At 54.2% G+C, this 21,478-nt stretch overlaps 1 protein-coding gene across 2 annotated transcripts in view; it reads right to left on the minus strand.

Moving 5' to 3' along the window:
- Nucleotides 1-21,478, minus strand: part of SLC6A13 (solute carrier family 6 member 13) — a 36,490-nt gene continuing 15,012 nt past the window's right edge. The window contains exons 2-14 of one of the 2 annotated variants that reach the window (XM_065923573.1): nucleotides 20,759-20,893; nucleotides 17,776-17,916; nucleotides 14,661-14,745; nucleotides 13,952-14,084; nucleotides 12,831-12,965; nucleotides 6,043-6,146; nucleotides 5,136-5,260; nucleotides 3,418-3,530; nucleotides 2,955-3,092; nucleotides 2,087-2,189; nucleotides 1,521-1,621; nucleotides 511-681; nucleotides 1-217 (exon numbers count right to left, since the gene is read on the minus strand). In XM_065923573.1, coding sequence (XP_065779645.1) covers nucleotides 95-217; nucleotides 511-681; nucleotides 1,521-1,621; nucleotides 2,087-2,189; nucleotides 2,955-3,092; nucleotides 3,418-3,530; nucleotides 5,136-5,260; nucleotides 6,043-6,146; nucleotides 12,831-12,965; nucleotides 13,952-14,084; nucleotides 14,661-14,745; nucleotides 17,776-17,916; nucleotides 20,759-20,893 — 1,607 coding nt within the window. In that variant the 3' untranslated portion in view covers nucleotides 1-94. The remainder of the gene's footprint in view (nucleotides 218-510; nucleotides 682-1,520; nucleotides 1,622-2,086; nucleotides 2,190-2,954; nucleotides 3,093-3,417; nucleotides 3,531-5,135; nucleotides 5,261-6,042; nucleotides 6,147-12,830; nucleotides 12,966-13,951; nucleotides 14,085-14,660; nucleotides 14,746-17,775; nucleotides 17,917-20,758; nucleotides 20,894-21,478) is intronic. The other variant, XM_065923583.1, reaches the window with a different exon arrangement.

Consider the following 21,478-nt stretch of genomic DNA (forward strand, 5'->3'; position numbering starts at 1 on the left):
GGGAGCCCGGAGAAGCACAGAGGGGCTGCTTCTTTGTGTTCCTTCTGTAATCGTGCCCGCAGCCAGGCTCACTGGACCACCCAGGGCCTGGCCCCTAGCGGTGAGGCTCCAGCTCAGTCAGGATGAGAAGTGATGTCCTGGGTGTGGCCCGGGCAGAGGGTCCTGCTCGGTGCCCCTGGGGAAGGTCCTCGGCTGGGCAGAGGAGCTGGCGAACTCTCTGCGAGCAGAGTGGGAGCTGTCGTGAGCAGGAGGGGGTGGGCAGCACCCCTCTTCGCCGCTGTGTGCATGCCTCCTCCTACACAGATGCCCTCCCGGTAACCACAGCAGCGTCTCGGTAGCCTCCTGTCTCTTTCTGAGACTGTTGAGCACTCTGTCTGTCCCTTCCCGACCCCCACGCCAGGACCCCTGGCTCTCCTGTGAACCACCCTCTACCTAGGCAGGCTGCCACCTGTCAGCAAGGACGAGCCACCAGCTCATCCTCTGACTCTTTCTGCCCCTCCTTCTCCCTACCTCTCTGAAAGAGCCCTTGAGGGTGCTGAGCTTGTAGCAGCTCCAGGCAGGAATGCAAACCATGGAGGAGAGAGCCAGGAGCCAGCCCAGGGCATCGCCCCACCACGGGTACTTGTACTTCTTGTTGTAGGTCAGCGGGGTGTACTTGATCAGGGAGAAGAGGAAGGTGGCCTGAGGGTGAGAGGAGGAGAGATGGGGCTGGGGGAGCATGGGTCCTCCGACCCAGCTGGGCCAGTCTACCTCCAGCCTCCATCCACAGACAGCTCAAAATCCACACCCCCAGGGAGGTATTTCCAAGGTGCCTACTCTGTTTCTGCAGGGTTCCCGTGCCCCTGGGCATCTCTACACATGGTTGGCCCTCAGTTGGGACTTGGTGCCCGGCTGTGAGCACCTGGAGCGCAGGGGTGGAGCCTCCATCCCCTGGCCTGTCATCAGCATAGTGGGCGTTCAGGGGCGCTGCTGACCCAGGGAAAGTCAAAACAGCAGTGCTTGGGAGCTCAGGCCCAGACTCCAAGCCAGGCTGCCTGGGCTTGAGCCCCAACTCTCGACCACCATCCAGCTCCAGTGAACTGCTTAACCTCCAGGGCTTCAGTTTCACCTGAGAAGTGAATACAGCGGTAATTCTTAACTTCGTGGGGTTCTTGTGAAGACTGATTAAATGTGTGATGTACTCTGTGCCCAGCAGGAAGTTAAGTGTTCTAGAACTGCTATTGTCATCACTGGACTTTATCAGTGAGTATCATCTCAACAGCCCAAGGCATCTGCCACTTTAGACTCACATTGTGGAGAAGATCGGGCTGGCTGCCCTGGCCCGCAGTTTATCCTTCTATGAAATGGAAAGGAAGAAGCTATCTGGGTAGCATTTTGCAGAACCCAACAGGAGGATGAATGAAACCTCTAAATGATTTTCAGTCCCCACGGAGAAGTCCCTCTAGGGTAAGGGCTCGTCTACCCTCCTGGACCACAGTCTCTCTCCCTTCATCTGGCTTCTCCTCTGGAGCTTGTCTTACTGTGCACACGGCCGGCGTGAGGAAGAGCCAACAGTATTTGATGAGAGGCCATGGCCTGTACCCAATCATGTCCTCGATGTTGTCATAGAAGCGCCCAGCTCCTGCCATGAAGGAGAGGAGGGAGGGGGAGAAAGGACAGTCTAGCATCTGAAGCATCAGGACAGGGACCTTTCCTGCCACCAGGAAAGTCAAGGACCGGTCAAAAAAAGATGTGGTGGTTGTCTTCTCTGATCGCCCCTGGGAGCTGACTCTTGCCTGGGATTCACAGACATAAACAGCAGTGGGCAGAACTCGGCTTGGGCCAAGGCATGGGCTTTCTGATGATCAAGGTTGTTAAAGGCTGAAAAGCTCTGAATAAGACGTGATATGGGCCCCTAGGGTGGGCTGGGGGCAGTCATCATTTGGAGGGTGCACAAGACCACCTCTTGGGGGCCATGTTGGATTCTTGAGATTTTTTTTTTTGAGGTTGGGCCAGGGAAAGGTCGTTGTAAGCAGTGGTATCTCCTTTGTCTGAGAGCCCTGGGCAGAGGCAAGTGCCAGGGTCAGTACCGGGGGTAATCACTCACCATAGGCCCATGCCACGCAGAAGGACTCGAAGATGGCCACGAACAGCAGGCACATGCCGCTGGCCGCATAGTAGTCAAAGAGCTGGAACACGTACATGCCGCCCTGCCCGGGGAGGGGGAGAGACAGAACCTTACCTGAGGAGACAGGCACCCTCGGGGCATGGAGTGGAGGTGGGGAGGATCACAGTAGACAGAGATGAAAAGAGAGCCTGGTTGGTAAGCTGTGAAGCTCTAGGCAGACACGTGATGAGGATAGGGGCTTCTTATTGTTTTTGGAAAGAGAGCTGAAACAGCCATTGTTAGCTCAGCCCTGAGAACAAGCAGGGGGTGACGCAGAGTTCACGACAGTGTGCATTTTTGGCAGAAGGTCAGGATAAGGGGCCATCCTGGGTACCATCAAGCTATGAGCTCCATCTCCTGCCTTCTCCCCTGAGACATCACCCAGAATGTCACCCACCCCAGGGCTCCCTTTCTGCCTTTGAAGTCTGTCCCTGGAACTTGGGTCAGCTGCCTGGGAACTCATGGGGTCTTGCTGGATGCAGTTTTTTCCAGTCCAACTGCACTGGACACTTTTGATTTTCCCATCTAGGCTTTCCATACTTCTCAGCATCTGGGGAGCCAAAGCATCCCTCAGCCATGACCAGAGCTAAGATGTGCAGTGCTTCCCGGGCTAGGAAAGGACCAGACCTCAGGCCCTGAAGCCTGGACGGCAGGGACCTGGTATCACAGCAGCCCACTCCCTCTCCCCCTGTCCTTCCTGCCCACACTCCAGCCCCCCTCCCCGCACCTGCTTCCTCTGCCAGGACAGTGACCCCCCCTTGGCTTCTCCGCCTCCCCAGGACCCACCTGCAAGCCCCCACACCCTCACCTCTGTGAGCATGACCAGTCCGACGAGGAAGGAGGTGACAGACACCCCCAGAATGAGGACCTCCCTGCGATTCTTCTTGCGGAACACACGGGGGTACATGTCCACCAGCGCCGTCACCAGGCTTTCCACGCACACGAACTGGACGAGAAGGCGAGGAGTTGGAGGGCAAGCACCCCCCACGAGAAGCTCCATCAACCAGCTCTGGCTCATCGCTCCCCGGGGCAGCCCTGCCTGCCTCCTGACAGTTCAGAGCGGCCCCTGCATGGTTGGGGTTGGATCCACCCTCCAAAGCTCCCCCTGGTCCCTGGAAAGGCATCGCTGCCTGACACGCGCCCAGCCCCCAGCTGTTTTAAGGGCCTTCAGAGCATCAGGTTCAATGTTGGGGAAAAAGCCCGCTGCTCCCCGCCCCCAGCCCCCGCACACCACTGTCTCTCAGGCTCTGAGTGGCCATCTCTCTTGATACCTGGCTGTCCAGTCCCAGGAGGACGACCATGAAGAAGAAGCAGCAGGCCCAGAGGGGTGAGAAGGGCAACATCACCACTGCCCGGGGGTAGGCGATGAAGGCCAGGCCGGGGCCTGGAGGGAGAGAGGGACACGCCGGTGTCACCTCTGGGCGTCCCGGTGTGGGACACAGGACAGCGGAAGCTCTGAAGTAAGCCACCCCCACCACCGTCCTGGCCCAGGAGAAGACACCCAGACCCTGACCTGACCCCTGCTCTTCAAGGTCCCACCTGCTGTTTTCTCGGGGCAGGAGGAGAACGTAAAAGCTGTGTGTATTTTAAAGGGTTTTAGAAAATAGGAAGGGGTCTGTTTCACCCACATTTCTATAATTTCTACCCCCAAATCCCCAGCACTCACTCTTCAGATCTATTACCCCAAACCAGAGGTTTCATACTTAAAAAGAGCTCACAGATGTTTGTGGAGCTGGTTGTCTCAGTGTTAAAGGGGGAGCGGGCGAGGTGAAGGATGTGGAGCCTTTGTGCGACCGTAAGACAATTGCTGGAGTGGTTTCTGTAAGTTTCCAAAGAAAATACCTTCACGACTAGACTGGGTCTGGAGCACTGCTGGCCACCTCTGCAGTGGGGGCCTTTTCTCTTGCCTGACAGCAAGCAAGCTGAAATTGGGTGTCATGATACCAACCCCCCCCACCATCCTCTCAAACACTTCATGTTGCCCCCGGCCGGCTCAGATGGCAAGAACAGGGTCACATGCCAGCACCCGGTCTTCCATAGGGAGCTGTCTTTGAAAGGAAGGGCATGTCTATGGCCATACCACTCTGAACGCGCCCGATCTCGTCTAAAAGGAAGGGCAAGACTGTGAGCTGGGCTGATGGTCAGCTCCTAGCCTGCTTCCCGTGCTGCCGGGGCCCGCCCCACCACTCTCCATCACGAGTCACTGCAAACGCTCAGCACCTCGCCTGGCACGGGGCAGCGCTTTGTAACAGAGAAACGCGATCGCTCTTAATAAGAGCCCATGATGTCAGTTATCTGGTGCCCGGCACCTTGTGTGACGGGGGAGCTTGTGAACCCCATGATCAAAATCGTCTTGTTACAGGTGCCAGCAGGTGGTCCACGGGCCTAGAGGGTGTACAAGGCAAACGCTGGCCACTTACCCAGACAGGGGACCATCTGTGATTTTATTTAAAAGCAACAGCAGTGCTGCATGGGGGAGGCAGGTCAGGCACTTAAAGGAGGAAAGCCATGTGCCGGTAATTAACTTACCTCTGAGACACACTTTAAAGGGAACAAGACAGGCCAGGATGCAGGACAGTGTATGCCGCACCTTAGCAACTGGTCGTTACAAGATGTAACGAGCAGAAACACTAATATGTATGTGTGTGTGAATGTGTATGTATAGACGTATGTGTATCCTTTTACTGATAAAAGCTTAAACCATTCCTGGAAGGAAAAACATGAACCTGATAGCACTGGTTGCCTCCAGGGTGGGCCACTGGAGGCCAGTGTGGGAAGGAAAGTGTTCTCTGCACACCTGTTCGCCCTTTGAAGCTGGAATTGCTGCTTAAGTCCACCCCATGTCTTCCCAGGACGCAGCCACTGAAAGGCCACCCAGAGTGTAGGGGACAGTAGAAACGCTTGTGAATCCCAGTGGGCTGGCAAAGGTTCAGACAAAGCTCACAGAGTTCCCTGTCTTGGGCCCCCCACTCCCCAAAACACCACCCACCTGACTCAGCCACCTCAGAGATGGGCACCCCCTGCTCTTGGGACATGAAGCCCAGGATGGAGAAGATGGCAAACCCGGCCACGAAGCTGGTGCCGCTGTTGAGGAAGCAGAGCGCGATGCTGTCCCTGCGGGCAAGGGCAGGGCGGGGAACAGACGATCAGTGGGGCTCCCAGCCTCTGGCCAGGAGCCTCTGGCCAGGAGCCTCTGGCCAGGACCAGGGGCCTCAAGGGACACCGCCTGCCCAGCAGGGGCAGAGGACACCCTAGGGGCTGATCCTGAGCCCCGACTCCATGGGCTCAGACTTGGACTGACCCACGGTCATCCTGGAAGAGTGAGGCCCCAAGGGAGTAACAGGGTCTGAACCTCACCCATGGACACACGGCCGCCCTCTCCCACCATGCCGTCACCGTGCCTCCTGAGACACCACCCTCGTGACTCAGCCCAGCCCACACGTTAACGGAGGGCAGAGGGGCACCGAGGCTACAGATGTTCCTTACTCACCTAAGTTTCGATTTTGAAATGCATGATGTGATTTTATTTAGGTAATACTAAAACCGGCTTAAATTCTCTGACATGACCCAGATGGGCCCGTGGGAACCACCATGGGGAGGGGACAGAGCAGGCAGGACCAGGCTGCTCTGTGTGATGTCACTCCTGGGCAGGTCTGCTTGCACACCTGTGCCCACTGCCCTCTACATGAGCCTGGGGCTGGGTTTCCCAGCCAACCTCTATTATTCTGTTTCCCCGGGAAGCAATCGCTTGCCTGTGCTGCCCCCGGCTCCTCTCATCACCTGGCAGCTCTGGGGGATTGATGGGAGAGTGGGGTTAAGGCAGGTGGGGTGCAGGGATCTCCCCTACACCCTGACACACCTGGACGGTCAGGCGCTCAGGCCCCGTGCCCACTCACCTGTAGCAGTTGTTGTGGTACTTGTTGTAGCTGCCCAAAGCTGTCAGGCACCCTAGGCAGATGGCGAAGGAGAAGAAGATCTGGGTACCCGCATCCATCCACACCTACACAGAGAAAAGGCAAGAAAGCTGCCCCTTCGAGGTGCCCACAGACGCATGGCTGAGCCAGACTGGGGATGCCGAGCCCTGCCCTCAGGATGGCACGGGCATCAGGACTAAAGGACCCACGATGGAGGCCAGCGGGCAGGTGCTGTAGAACCAAGTGAGGCCTGGGGACTTCCCTGGTGTCTAATGGTTAAGACTCCCTGCTCGCAATGCAGGGCGGGGGCCTAGGTCCAATTTCTGCTCAGGGAACTAGATCCCGCATACCACAAGAAAAAAGAATCTTCATGTTGAAACTAAGACCCAGGGCAGTCAGATACAAAACAAAAAACAAACAAACAAAAGAAAAAGTGAGGCCAGGCCCCGTGCTGCTGTAATGGACACAAAGCCTGGGGCTCAGCCCCCACTTTCTCCCACCCCAGACCTCGGGTGATGTGCCCAGTTTGAAAGGAACCCAGGGACAGTCTGGGGATGTGGGTCCTCAATGTCAGAGCGTGTGCCTCACGTGCCTCAAAACCCTCGGAAAACAGAGGAGGGATCCTCTGCTCACAAAACATCCAGTGAATGAAGAGACCTCGTCTCTAAGGGGCTGTGTACTCCTGGGGGCAGACGGCACTTGGTGAACGCAGGGCACGGCTGTCCCTCTTATTATCTCAGCTGCCGGTCTGGCCTGTGTGCGCTGTGATTTAGATTTCACAGCTAGAATAACATCCCAAAGAGAAAGAAGATCAAGGCGAACGGGGCTCGGCAAGGCTGCAGATCCACAGGAGGTGAGGGTCCTGGGGCCACAGCCCCTCCCCAGGCACCTCCTGCCTTCAGGGGACGTGAGCACCAAGCTTGGGCCATGGACATCGCCAGGCTGGTGGTGGGGTCCCCACTTCAGGTCTCACCCTCCACAGCAGCCCCCAAAGAGGTCCCTGCTGTCCTTCCACTAAAATCAGGCTCCCTATGCCCACGGGCACCAAAGCCTCAGCTGCTCTTGTCCACAGCTCCTCAGCCCCTGCCCACCCCTCCCGCCTCCCTAATCACTGCGACCACCCTCAACCTCCCTTGTTCCTGCTCTCACCGCTCACTCTCCCCAAATGCCCCCCACTTTCCTTGGTGCTCTGGCGGGTCCGAGGGACCCTATGCCAGCTGACTGCCTCTGAACATGAATTCTTCAACCAGCATCCCAGCTGAGACCCTGAACTAGGCCTAGAGCAGAACCAAGAATTCTGTGTGGTTTCAGAGCCTCCTGGGGAACCCCAGCAAACAGCCAGAAGTGGGGATCCTGCCCCTCCAGACCTTGAGAACTGGAGTCCACCCCGGTGCTCTCACCTCCTGCTCTCTTTCCACTTCTGCGGGAATGGAGGCAGACGGGAAAGAGGGTGAAGAGAGGGGGGCTGTCCCTGACTGTCTGTGCCTCCTGCCCACCAGGACTCCCAGGGCATTTGGGAGGCAGGGACTGCCACCCGAGGTGGGGGTCCTTGGCAAGAAGCACAGAGGAAGACCCCCAAGGGGGCAGGGCCAGAAAGGAGCTAGCGGGCAAGGTTGACCACCCGAGGGAAACTTTCTTAAACCTCAGGGGAAATGCTGATGGGGAGAGGGGAGGAGGACCTTGGAATTTATTTCAGAAGCTGGACAAGGAAAGGAGAGGAGCCGAGTGCGGCATAGCGGGGTGTGACAAAACTCTGTGGATGCCCCAGGTGGAGGACACGCCTCAGGAAGCCCGGTGCCTCCTTTGGGGCATCTCAAACCCTTTCTTCTTCTAAAACTGCCCCAGAGACTGTGAGGAGCATTCTCCCAGGAAAACCCAGTGGTCTCTGGTCTGAAGGTCACTCGTCTGCTCCATTCATTATTGTAGCCTCAAGGGCAGGTCGGTGAGGCAAGAGTCTCTGAGCTCCAAAGGAAAGGATAAGGGGAGACTTCCCTGGTGTCCCAGTGGTACCTGGCAATGTGGGGGGATACGGGTTCAGTTTCTTGTTGGGGAAATAAAATCTCACATGCTGTGGAGCAACTAAGCCTGTGGGCCACAACTGGAGTCCGTGTGCTGCAAAGAAGGAGCCCGCGTGATGCAGTAGAAACCCCACGTGCTCCAATAAGACCTGCTGTGTGTGCCTCATCGCTCAGTCGTGTCCAACTCTTTGTGACCCCATGGACTGTAGCCCACCAGGCTCCTCTGTCCGTGGGATTTGCCAGACAAGAATACTGGAGTGGGTTGCCATTTCCTCCTCCAGGAACTAAGACCTGATGAAGCCAAAATAAAATAAATAAATATAAAGAAAGAATCAGGGAGGTCTCTCCAGGCAGGTTATCCAGGACCTGCCCCAGCCTCGGGCCCTGGAGGTCCACTCCCATACCTGGCGGGGCCCACGGTCCACAGGGGCAACTCTCTGTTTCCTTGGAGACATTCCCATGGTTGCCCATGGGCAAATCCCACTGTTAGGAAGTATTTCGAACTGGGGCTTGGGAAGAAGAAATAAAGGAAAACTGTGACTCGGCTGTTTGCTGTTCACCTCGCCCTCAGGGAACACACTCAGATCAAGCTGGGAGGAGAGGTTGATGAGCACAGAGGAAAAGGAAGCAAGAGGGCTGAGGATTCAGAGTGCAGGGGTCAACACCACAATTGTGACCCAAGCCCCTGGCTAGTGAGTTGGCTTGCAGCTGCTCTGGGCTGGCTGGCTGGGGTCGGGGAGCCGCAGGCTGGGGGCAGAGTGGGGAAGGGCCGGAGGACAGCAGAGCAAGCCATTCTGTTCCCACCACAGCCCAGCTGCCACCTACCTGGTGCAGGAGCCCTTGTTTCCAGAACAAAACTCCATGTGCTTGGCTGGAGCAGAAGACTGCCCGACAAAACAGGTGTGAAAAAAACTTGGCCAAATGTGGGTTAAAAAGAGGTCTTGGAGTGGGGGACAGGGGAAGAGAGAAATTTCTAGAAGATCCAGGAAAGATGTTTTTCAACCTGGAGTCCAACCCCAAGAACTATTATATTTACTGTTTTCAGGAAGGCAATTATATAACAGAAAAAACCTGGGCTTTGGGGTCAAGTTGGGTTCATTTCCTAACTCTGTTCATTAATAGCTGTGTGATCTTAGGCAGATCACTTCACCTCTCTGAACCTCACTTGCCTCATCATGAAAATGGTAATAACAAGTGAAATAAAAAGGGGTATATTAACAGAAAAAATGTGTAAGATAACAAATAAAAATAAAATAGTGCATGTCAAATGCCTACTACATAAAAAAATACTAGTTCCCTATGCCACCTCAGGGCTTCCTTGGTAGCTCAGCTGGTAAAGAATTCGCTTGCCATGCAGGAGACCCTGTTCTATTCCTGGGTCGGGAAGTTCCCTGGAGAAGGGATGGGCTACCCACTCCAGTATTCTTGGGCTTTCCTGGTGGCTCAGATGGTAAAGAATCCACCTGCAATGCAAGAGACCTGGGTTCGATCCCTGGGTTCAGAAGATTCCCCTGGAGCAGGTCATGGCAACCCACTCCGGTACTCTTGCCTGGAGAATCCCCATGGACAGAGGAGCCTGGCGGGTCACAAAGAGTCGGACACGACTGAGTGGCTAAGAGCAGCACAGCACAGCGGGCTGTTTGTTGTTGCTGTCATTTTAAAGAAGCAACTCGCCTTCCAGTGACAATGAGGTTCCCTAGGTCTCAATGTGCGACATCAAAATAAAAAGCCTCATTCTAATAAATGGCTCCAACCTCCCCCTGAAATAAACCCTCCTGAGAATAGCTTAACACAGAGATTTAAGATGTCCAACAAGGGTTCTCTGGACACCTTGTCCCCAACCCCTGTCCTTACCGATCTACCAAAGTGCAATGGACAGGGTGGGTGAGTGAAAGAAACGGAGCCTGAAGCCAGCACACGCACCAGCGGAGCCCCCGTGGCCGCTCCCCAGTGGGACAGAGTCGGTGCTGGGGAGCCCGGGAGAGGCGGCAGCCCACCCACCGCACAGCGGGCTGGCAGGCAGATAAACCCAGTCGTGTCTCTGCCTGGCTTCCGCTCCCAGACTGAGAGCTTGACGGACAGAGGCGCTCTGATCTTTGTGCTGCAGGAATTTTGCACGTTTCTCGAGTGCCAGCCAAATGCAGGTTGGAACTGTCACAATTCCTGGGGAACGCCAACTGGATTTGATTGGGACTCTGGTCGGGACATCCCGCCCCGCAAGAGGCCAGGACCAGCAGCTAACATGGCTGCTCGCAAGCTCAGGACCAAGCCTGGCTCTGGAAACATCTCCCTCCCATGGTCTTGGAGGATTCTGAGGGCGTCGGCTCCCTGCACAGCCTGCAGCTGCCCAGGGTTGGAAGGACAGGGTCCTGGAGAGGAGACTGAAAGAACTCATCATCCCTGCAGTAGCCAGACACAGAATTACGGCCTTTTAACTCTCAGAGCTTCATGCTCTCTGATTCTCCTTCTTCATATTTGCCGGCAGCTGTTATATGTGGTGCTGGAGAAGACTCTCAAGAGTCCCTTGGACAGCAAGGAGATAGAACCACTCAATCCTAAAGGAAATCAGTCCTGAATACTCATTTGGAAGGACTGATGCTGAAGCTGAAACTCCAATACTTTGACCACCTGATGTGAAGAACCGACTCATTGGAAAAGACCCTGATGCTGGGAAAGATTGAGGGCAGGAGGAGAAGGGGACGACAGAGGATGAGATGGCTGAATGGCATCACTGACTCAATAGACATGAGTTTGAGCAAACTCCGGGAGATGTTGAAGGACAGGGGAGCCTGGCATGCTGCAGTCCATGGGGTCGCAAAGAGTCAGACACGACTGAGCAACTGAATAACAATAACAACAACTAACAAAGGTGGGGATACTTCACTGGCTGGCGGTGAGGATGAGCTGAAATAGTACACATGAACCTCTTAACGATGCCAGGGCTGTGGCAGGCGCTCAGCAGTTGTCGGCTATGCACAGCTGGTCAGCACGAAAAGGGTATCAATTACAGAAGCCACAGGTCAGTTCCAGTGATTCTGGACCCTGTGTCCCTTTCTTCTTTCATTCCACCTGCCCATCTCCCTGTCTTTTACCCCTCCTTCTTCCTGCCTGACCCCCAAGCAAAGATACCTTGTGGTTCAGCCACTGGTCTACGCTGTGCTCCAGAACCACAGCAACTCCTCCTGCATGAAGGATCCACGCCAGACCCACACCCGGCTCCTCTCCCCCCAGGCCTTGCCTGCTCTGCTGCTCCACTGCCTCCAGCTTGCTGCCTGGTCCCACCACAGGGTCCCCTGTGTGTCTCGGCCTGCTGTTACTTCCGTGTGAGCCTGGGCCCCGTCTGCTCATCTGTGCTGGAAGGAGTTTGCACAGATGACGTCTGGGGTTTTCTAGCTTCGGCAGCTGCTGTTCTACAGTTTGGCTCCATGGCCCGACTGCACCCTCGGGCCCAGGTGGAGATGAGGCAGCTGCGTCTCTCTATCTGTCTCAGAAACGGGGTCAGGAGGGCACATTCACATCCCACCACAGGTCGGGAAGGAACCCCAGGCTGAGGCTGGGGCAACGTCTGGGCTCAAGTGGTCTGGCTGCTTCTGGGGGCCACAGCAACCCCAGGACCCAGGATGGAAGAGCTTGTAGTCGATGGGGGGGGGGATGGCAGGCTGGAGAACAGTCACCCCAACCTCTGCACAAGGAGCAAGGGGAGCCACTGCCTCCGTGGGGACATCCCCGCCTCAAAGGGAGCTGGGGGAGGGGCCGTTTCCTCCTCTCCTGCACCCCTTGCCCCTCAGCAAGGCAATGCCGCTGCCTTTACTATTAAAATGTTTGAAAAGCTGTCCAGTTGCTGGTCTGCCCTGAGCTGGGCAACACTTTCAGGGACATGGTCCCTCCCCACCAAGCCAAGGAGGCTCCCGGGAGGTGACCTCTGCCATGGGGATGGGGGCAGGGGGTAGCCGGGTGTGTAGGGCTCTGGGCTTCCCTCACCCATGGCCTCTTCCACCTCCACACCTCCTGGCTTTGCATACATATGCATCCTAAGTCACTCAGTCCTGTCTGACTCTTTGTGACCCCATGGACTGTAGCCCGCCAGGCTCCTCTGTCCATGGGACTCTCCAGGCAAGAATGCTGGAGCGGGTTGCCGTGCCCTCCTTCAGGGGATCTATCTTCCCGGCCCGGGGATGTAACCCTAGTCTCCTGCATTGACAGGCCGGTTGTTTACCACTAGCGCCACCTGGGAGACCCAAAACGGCAGGCAAACAGGAGGCGAGAAGCCGGCTTCAACAGGCGTTGCTGTCCAAACCCTCGGTCAGCAAGCACCGGCTCCTGGAGGGTGGACCTGAAGGAAGGGCCGGGAGGGATAGGGAGGCCGGGTGCAGCCCTCTGGACAGCAGGCAGGAAACTCAACACCGGCCAGCTGGCTCCAGGCGGGGCTGGGGACATGGCCGGGGTGGGCCATGTGGGCAGAGAGGGGGAAGCAGAAGGCTGATGGAGGGTCAGGGGAGAGAGGCTGCCCAGTGTGAAAGGAGGTGTCAAGCGGAGGTGGGAGGTGGGGCAGGGGAGAGCTTGGAGAAGGGCTTTTAGGACCTTCAGCCCCCGAGGGACACCCCCTGGGCTCCCTGGCAGCTGTCAAACTAGCAGGGGAGCACAAACAGCTGCCAGCAGATGTGGAAATATCCCCCACCACGGACGCCGGAGATGGAGCAGGGATGCCCATACAGAACACAGAGGCAGCCCTCATTGCCGGTGGTTTCTTACCTGGGGGTCCCAGAGACGCGTGAGGTTTGGGTACAGGTAGAACTGAATTCCTTGGGCTGCCCCGGGCAGCGTCACCCCTCGAATCAACAGGACCACCAGCATGAGGTAAGGGAAGGTGGCCGTGAAGTACACCACCTGGGCCAAGGCGATGGAAAGACACGGAAGCCGTGAGGGGGGCGGGAGGGGCTGGAGGAGCTGCGACCCCACAGGAGAGGTCACGGAGCCCGCCAGCTCCCTCCTCCTGCTCACCCCTCAGCCGGCAGCTGTTCAGTCCTGTCTGCCCTCTGCCTCCAGCCACAACCTCCCGCCTCCCTCCCTCCGGCTGCCCCGACACAACTCCCGCAAATACTTGTGGAGTGACTGAATGAACTTAGGCATGCCTCTGACAGGGGGCTTAGAACTGTGGCCAGGGTCGTCGGGGACGACAGCTCTGTCACACGTGACCCCTGTCCTCGCTGAGCTTACGAGCTTAGCATGACTGCGCGGCCCGATTAGGAGAGCAGCCTGGTCAGAGGCCTCCGGGGCCGAGTCCAGGAGAACTCGAGCTGCCCTGTGTGACACGCTCCAGGGCAAAGCGTCTCCCTCGGCCTCGGGGGGCTGAGAACTGTGTCCAGATGAACAGTCCCAGAGCACTGATGTATGAAACAGGGTGTGTGCACTGTGTTCAGAGTGCCATGTGCCCACGGTGTGTTGCGAGATCCTGCCTCCCGCCCCGTCTCGGTCTCCCCCTCCCCCTGTCTCCTGCTCCCCGTCTCGGTCTCCCCTCCCCACTCTGTCTCCCCCTCCCCCTCCCTCTCTCTATCTCCCCTCCCTCTCTCTGTCTCCCCTCCCCCCTCTGTCTCCCCCTCCCCATCTGTCTCCCCCTCCCTCTCTCTGTCTCCCCCTCCCCATCTGTCTCCCCCTCCCCCTCTGTCTCCCCCTCCCTCCCTATCTTTCTTCCATTTCACTTCCCCAAATAGAAGAACATGTGACTGAGCCCAGGAGAGGCACAAAATCAAGCAAGCGAGCACCAAGCAATCTTTGTGGGGTCATTCCCTCCCATCCCCGACTAGGAACAACTTGAATCCGTGGGTGGCTGAGGTCCCCAGGAGGGGAGGGGCCCGGGGCTGTCTGACACAGACCTTGCCCGTGGACTTGACGCCCTTCCAGATGCAGAAGTAGCAGACGACCCAGGCGAGCAGGAGGCACAGGGCCAGCTCCCAGCGCAGGGCCCCCAGGTGCTGGATGCCCTCCGAGATCTTCAGGACCCGCCTCCTGGGGAGAGAGGGGTGAATTGCCGGCCTCAGCTCCCTGGGCAGTGGAGCCGGGCCTCTCGCTCTGATCTGAAGAAGGCTCACTGGCTTCTTCACTCTGATCCGTGAGGCTCTCCTTTGCCCAGAGATGGGGATAGACAGACAGGAGGGCAAAGACAAACTGTCCCCAGGTAAGTTTATTCTGCCAGGCCGAGTGCAACTGAACCCAGAGAAGGGGATGCAAACATATTCTCTCAGCCGGACTGTGATGACGGCTTTGATGTTAGGAATCACTTCTTAGGTGAATGTCAGTATTTGGCGGGGGAGGAGCAGTAAAGGTAACTGACAAGCAGCTGGGGAGGAGGGTGGACACTCATGCAGCCGGCCCCAGGGGAGGGGAGGCAGGCCCAGCCCGAGGACAGTCCTGCATTAACCACAGATACAGGCACAAGGGAAAAACCACTTGGATGGCGGGGCCAGCAAAGGAGGAAGCAGAAATTCGTCCCTTGCCGTCTGCGGAGTCACCACCGTATGAACCCAGCCCCATGCCCTGGACACACTGTCCACACTGGATGAAGGGAGAAACGGCCTCACTTACTCCCAGAACTCGATGACGGGAGAGGTGGCATTCTCAGCGGTCGCATTCAGAGAGCCATTGGTCCTCTGGAATTCCACGCAGCGCTCTGTGGGCAGCCAGGGGTCGGGGGAGCAAGAGAAAGATCACTGGCCAGTGTGACCAGAGAGTGGGGGCAGCTTTAGGAGATTGGGAAGGAAGGTGTCTGGGCTGAAGTTATCTAAACAAAACAGTCTCACAATGAGACACGAAAGACATCATAACCTCATCAAACCCATGGCACCCTTTCCCACGTCTCCATGGCAGAGGGTGTAGGGGGTGGGATGGGGGGCGGGTCGCGGCTGCATGTTCTAATTAAAGCAAGACCAGGCGGCATCAGCAAAGATGCTTTGCACACTGCTTCAAATAGACAAATATTTCTGAGCCGCCATCCTGGATGGACTCACGACCTTTGAGGAACAATCAGGACACCATCTGGGGAAATGGTGCAGTCATGGCTAAGAGCAGGGATACAGGTCAGGAGGCTCTGGCTTGAATCCCTCTCCCCACCCACCCCCACTCCCCCTCCACCCACCCCAGGTTATTCACTGAGAGGCTCTCTAAGCCTCAGTCCTGTTGGCTCTAAATACACATGAGAAGAGTCTGAGCAGGGCCGATAAGGGGATTAAATGAAGATGAGGTTCCAGGGCGCTCCATAAATAGTGGCTCTCAATTACCCCTCTATGCCTTCAGACTCTTCGCAAAGTGTTCACACCCTTCTTTGCGTTTTATCAGGACAGCAATCCTGGGAAATACTAAGATAGAGAGCGTTTTCCCCACTGCACGCACGAGAAAGTGAATCTTCCCAGAGATGACTTGTGATCACCCATCTGTGAGGAAGTGAGGGCTGGGGTCCTGCTCAGCAAGATGTGTTAAGTTCCACCTGCAGAGGATCTGGGAGCTGGGGACTGCCCTGGGTGTCCAGTGGTTAAGAATCCACCTTCCAGTGCAGGGGACTCGGGTTTGATCCCTGGGTGGGGAACTGATCCCTGGTCAGGCTTCCCTGGTAGCTCAGTTGCTAAAGAATCCACCTGCAATGCAGGAGAGCCCAGTTTGATTCCTGGGTCAGGAAGACTCCCTGGAGGAGGGATAGGCTACCCACTCCGGTATTCTTAGTATCCCTGGTGTCTCAGCTGGTAAAGAATCTGCCTGCAATGCAGGAGAACTGGATTCCAACCCTGGGTTGGGAAGATTCCCCTGAAGGAGGGCATGGCAACCTACTCCGGTATTCTTGCCTAGAGAATCCCCATGGAAAGAGGAGTTTGACGGGCTACAGTCTGTGGGATCACAACGAGTTGGACACGACTGAGCCATGAGGCACCGCACAGGGAACTAAGATCCCACATGCCTAGGAGCAACTAAGCCTGTGGGCCACAACTAGAGAGCCCATGAGCAGCAAGGAAGACCTAGCAGCCAAAAATTAAATAAAAGGGGGTGGGATGGATATGGGGGTGGGGGGAGGGAGGGAGGAGGGAGGAGGGAGGGAAGAGGGAGAGGGAGGGAGAGGGAGGGGGAAACAAAGAGAGGAGAAGAAAAAACACAATAAAGAAAATATCAGAAGAGAACAGATTTTTAAAAACCTGATTCACTCCACAAATATGTTTTGAGAGCTCAGGATACAGTACAGAGCGCTATGCACAAACCTGCCTTCAATGCGGGAGACCTGGCTTCGATCCCTGGGTTGGGGAGATTCCCCTGGAGAAGGGAAAGGCTACCCACTCCAGTATTCTGGCCTTGAGATTTCCATGGACTGTATAGTCCATGGGATCTCAAAGAGTCGGACACGACTGAGCGACTTTCAGTTTCACTTCACTAAGCACAAACCAGACCAACAAACAGAGAAAAAGCCGGGTGAACGCCAGGGGCTGGGGCCGGGACAGGCTCTAGCAGACACATTGAGCAGAACCTAGTGGATCAGTGACCCTCAGGGAGGGACATCCAGGACTGGACTTTTCACCTGAAAAGCAGTGTCACGGAGGTGGTGGCAGAGAGGAACAAAGGAAGGAAGGCCTGGAGAGACAGCACACAGTTTGGAGGCGAGGGGGCACTTAGTGGCTGCCGAGTCAGAGAGTACCAAGGACACTCATCACCCCAGACGGCTCTTCTGGACAGCACTCCCCTCGGTAACTTCCAATTTTACCTTTAATTTCATGTTTACTTTCTATTCGTTAGACTCAGTAGTTCTGTGGCCTTATGGGCTCCTGTCTTAAGATGGAACCACAAGAGACGATTACTTGCTATTGTAAATGATACAGATACTGTATGAACTGGAAGTTGAAAATAGCATCAGAAAGAAGACATGAAAAACAAACAAATAAAATAATAATAATAATAAAATAATATATACATATATGTTATATATACATATATAATAATATATACATATATTGTATGTATGTATTGTATGCAGTATATATGTATTGTACATATAACATATGTATTATATGCAATATATCCATATATCAAACTAACCATGTCTCAGATCACATAAAGGGCTAAACTGCACAAAATGAAGTCAGTTCTGTCTTCATGATACCTGCATTGATAATGTGTTTGATGGAACCCATGAATTTTTTACAAAGTCTGTAGGGCTTTTCTGGTGGCTCAGCGGATCGTGGGTTTGATCCCTGAGCCGGGACGATCCTGCGTGCGGAAGGAAAACTAAGCCTGTGTGTCGTGACTACAGAGCCTGTGCTCCAGAGACCGGGAGTCGAAACTACTGTCCCCACGAGCTGCAGCCACTGAAGCGTGTGCCTAGAGTCCGTGCTCCCCAACAAGAGAAGCCGCCGCAATGAGAAACCCAGGCACCAGAACCAGAGCGTAGCCCCCGCTTCCCACAAAGAGAGAAAAGCACGTGCAGCAGCAAAGACCCAGCACAAGCAAAAAATAAGTAAGTAAAATTGCTTTTTGGAAAAAAGGTCTGTGACATTTTCCCTGTGATGCTGGTGGATTCTCGCTCTTATCTTTGGTGTAAGACCTCTGTGATGTCCTTGGGAGACTTCTAGAGCATCCCAAGTGAGGGGTGGGGGCCTGGGTCCCAGGGTACAGGGCCGATCCCTTTCCCCGGTCACTGCGGCCAAGCAGGAGGGGGTGACCTCACCCGTGTTCCAGTCGTGGCGGCAGCTCCCCCAGGGCAGGTCGACAGTAAAGCTGCTGAAGAGGTAGAAGAGGGCCCAGGCCAGGACGATGATGTAGTAGATGTTGAGGAGGGTGACGATCATCTGGGAGGCGTAGCCGATGCCTGGTGGCGGGGGAAGGGGGCAGACCGGACTGGGGCGCCAGGCAGGTGTCTCATTCCCCACCCACCCCTGCTCGGGAGAGGGTCTGTGCTCCACGGGGAGTATCCTAAGATGTGGGGTTCGGGGCCCGGGCCTCCCGCTCTCCTCCCCACCCCTGCTGCCCTGCCCTGCTTCCTGTGAACTGGCATCAGTCCTGGTACTGAAACTTCACTAATTCTAATTCCAAGCTATTTTACACACGTGTAAGGCTTACTCTGAGATTCCAATAGCTAATGTTCCCTGGAATTCATCTGATCTATTTCTGAAACATAAAAACACGTGCTAAGAGACAGTTCACAGAGGAGCAAGTGCACATAGTGAATGAACGTCCTCAAAATGCTCTCATGCCCCCTCATCCTGGGTGTGCAAATTGAAACAATGAGGAGGTAACATTCTGCATCCATAACACAAGTGAACATTTCTACAGAAGCTGTCACTCAGTGATTTCCAAACTTGTCCACATGTTAGGAGAATTACCTGACGATATTTTTAAAATTCCAAAGCCCAGTCTAGATGCCAGACCAATTTAATCACACCCTCTGGGAGTGAGGTACAGGCCTCAGGATGTTTTGAAGGTCCTGAGGTGTTTCCAATGTGCCGACAAGTTTGGGAACTAGGGTTATAACTCAGCTGTTAAAGATATGGGAGAAAGTCCTTACTCAAGTTCAGTGACTGTACATCAGTATAACACTTTCATAAGCCAGATCAAAAGACATCGACGTGGTTGTCCATTTGATCCTATGATTCTGAACTTGGGAATTTATCCCAAAGAAATAATTTCAAAAAGAAGGGGGCTATCTCTACCAAGATATATGATAGCAGAGTATAACAATTTTATAAGTGATCAAAAATAAGCAAAACGCCCAGAACAGAGAACTGTTAAGTAAATTTTGATATATGCATCTGATGAAAGTTTATGCAATCCAATGATTGCTGTGTAGAAAATGGAAAAATAACACTAACTAAAACAGAAACACAAATAAGTAGGAAAAATTCTTAAAAATAAAAACAAAAAAATAAAAACGAAGAAAAAACTGTATATTTCAAACTAATAGATACACAAATTTTAATATAGAGAAAGAAATGGTGAAATAAATCTCTCCAAACTGCAAACAATGTTCTTCAATGGGTGAATGGTTAAATAAATCATAGTATGTTCATCCATGCCATGGAACACAGCTCAGTAATAAAAAGGAATGAACCACTGATACAAAGAGCTTCCCAGGTGGCGCTAGTGGTAAAGAACCCACCTGCCAATGCAGGAGATGTAAGAGACTTGGGTTTGATCCCTGGGTCGGGAAGAGCCCCTGGAGGAGGGCATGGCCACCCACTCCAGTATTCTTGCCTCGAGAATCCCACGAACAGAGGAGCCTGGCGGGCTAGTCCATGGGGTCACAGAGTCGGAAACAACTGAAGTGACTTAGCGCACACACACACACACACACACACACACTCGTTGATACCAGAGCAATCTGGGTGTATCTCCAGTGCACGATGCTGAGTGAAACGGTGGATCTCAAAAGTCACACACTGCATGACTGCATTTATATAGTGTTCCCCAATGACAGAATCACAGATAGAGAACAGATGGGTGGTTGTCAGAGGACAGGGATGAGGGCAGGGAGGGGGTAAATGCGCCTATAAAGGGGCAGTGGGGTGGAGATCTTTGTAGTCATGGAACAGTGGTGGTGGTCGCACAAATCCACACAAGTGATACAGTTACACACAGTTACACATAGACACCCTCACACGAGCGAGTGCATAGAAATGGGTGAAACCTGAACAAAGTCTGTGGGTGGTACCAATGTCTATTCCCAGGTTTTGACATTGTTCCATAGCTATATAAAATTTTTACCATGAAGGAAAACTGGGTGATGGGTACACGTGACACTCCTGGGCTACTTTTGCAACTTTCGGTGAACACATAATTATTTTAAAATAGAAATTTAAAGAAAACCCTAAAGAGAGAGGAATAATAAAATAAAACACCCTAAGTAACTGCTGTGTCAAGATAGTAGAATTATTTATTTATTTTGGTGGTGCCTTGAGGCTTGTGGGATCTGAGCTCCCCAACCAGGGATCGAACCCAGGCCCCCAGCAGTGGAAGTGTGGAGTCTTCTTAATCACTGGACCACCAAGAAAGTCCAAAGATAGTAGAATTATTAATGGATTTTTTTTCCATTAAAATTCTTTTTAGAGGCTTCCCTGACTGTCCAGTGGTTAGGACTGTGTACTCTCACTGCCGAGGGCCTAGGCTCAATCCCTGGTTGGGACACTAAAATGCCACAAGCTGCCTGGCATGGCCGAAAAAAAAGAAATCCCCAAACTAAAAACAAATTAAAAAACAAAAAAAAATCTCTTTTTAAATGCTTTGCATTGATTAAATATCTTTTTAAAAGCACGAAATTATTTGTATGCATTGCAAAATACACACAGGTACAGCTAAAACAGCTTTGCACTCTACTTATTAGCTAAGGCCTTTGTGCCGCCCTCAACCCCATCTTCTCCTCCATCCTCTGCTGGGCTGAGTGACTAGTTCTCTCTTGGGCCCACAAGTGGAATTGTTCAGTTACTCAGTTGTGTCCGACTCTTTGTGACCCCATGAACAGCAGTACGCAAGGCTTCCCTGTCCTTCACTCTCTCCCTGAGCTTGCTCAAACTCATGCCCACTGAGTCGCAAGTGGAAGGTTTAACATAGAGACCCAGGGGCTTATCTCCATCAGCACTGCTGCTAAACCCCCCAGTTATTCCAATGCCGTTTATAGCCTGGTGCGGAGACTCTGGAGTCAGGCACGAGCGACTCACCCTCGAAGATGGGGCAGATCTTCCTCCAGGCCGTGATGCCCCCCTGACTGGTGTATTGGCCCAGCGCCGTCTCCAGGAGGAAGACAGGAATGCCGCAGGTAAAGAGGAAGATGAGGTAGGGAATGAAGAAGGCACCTGCGGGTGGGAAACAGGCTGTGTGTTCCTTGGCAGGAGCCTCCTTGTGGTCCAAGTCCAGCTCCTCCCCTGACCACTGCTGTTTCCAGTCAGAACCCAAAGCGGGGGTTGGGGGGTGCTGTGCAAAACTGGGAACACTGGTCTAGATGTCTGGAACCAAGCAGAGGTCAAGACTCACCAAGTTACTTAGGACCTGGCCAGTCCCTTTCTTCACTCTGAAGTTTCCGTCTATACCTACCAAGGTGTACTCCCCATCAACATCAGTTATCGGCTAAGAAACACATAACCTGTGGCATCAAAGGAGCTCCTGGAATCCCAGAAATCACGAGCATTCACAGGGCCCACAGCCCAGCATGTGTGTCGAGGAAATGATTGCTCTAAATGTCAGAGAGGGACTTTTAGCAGACTGCAGTCAGATTCCCCTTCGGCAATCCTTTCTGTTTTCACAGTCATTGGCTAAGACAAGCCTACTGACTCCACTGGCATTTTCTCCATCCTAGGCCTCTACCTGCTGGCATTAGGGCAGGGAGTTCACAGGACAGAGTCCTAGGGGGCAGAGATGTACACCGAGGGGGACTTACCCTG

This window comes from Muntiacus reevesi, chromosome 1 (genome assembly GCF_963930625.1).
Source record: "Muntiacus reevesi chromosome 1, mMunRee1.1, whole genome shotgun sequence".
Lineage (NCBI taxonomy): Eukaryota > Metazoa > Chordata > Mammalia > Artiodactyla > Cervidae > Muntiacus > Muntiacus reevesi.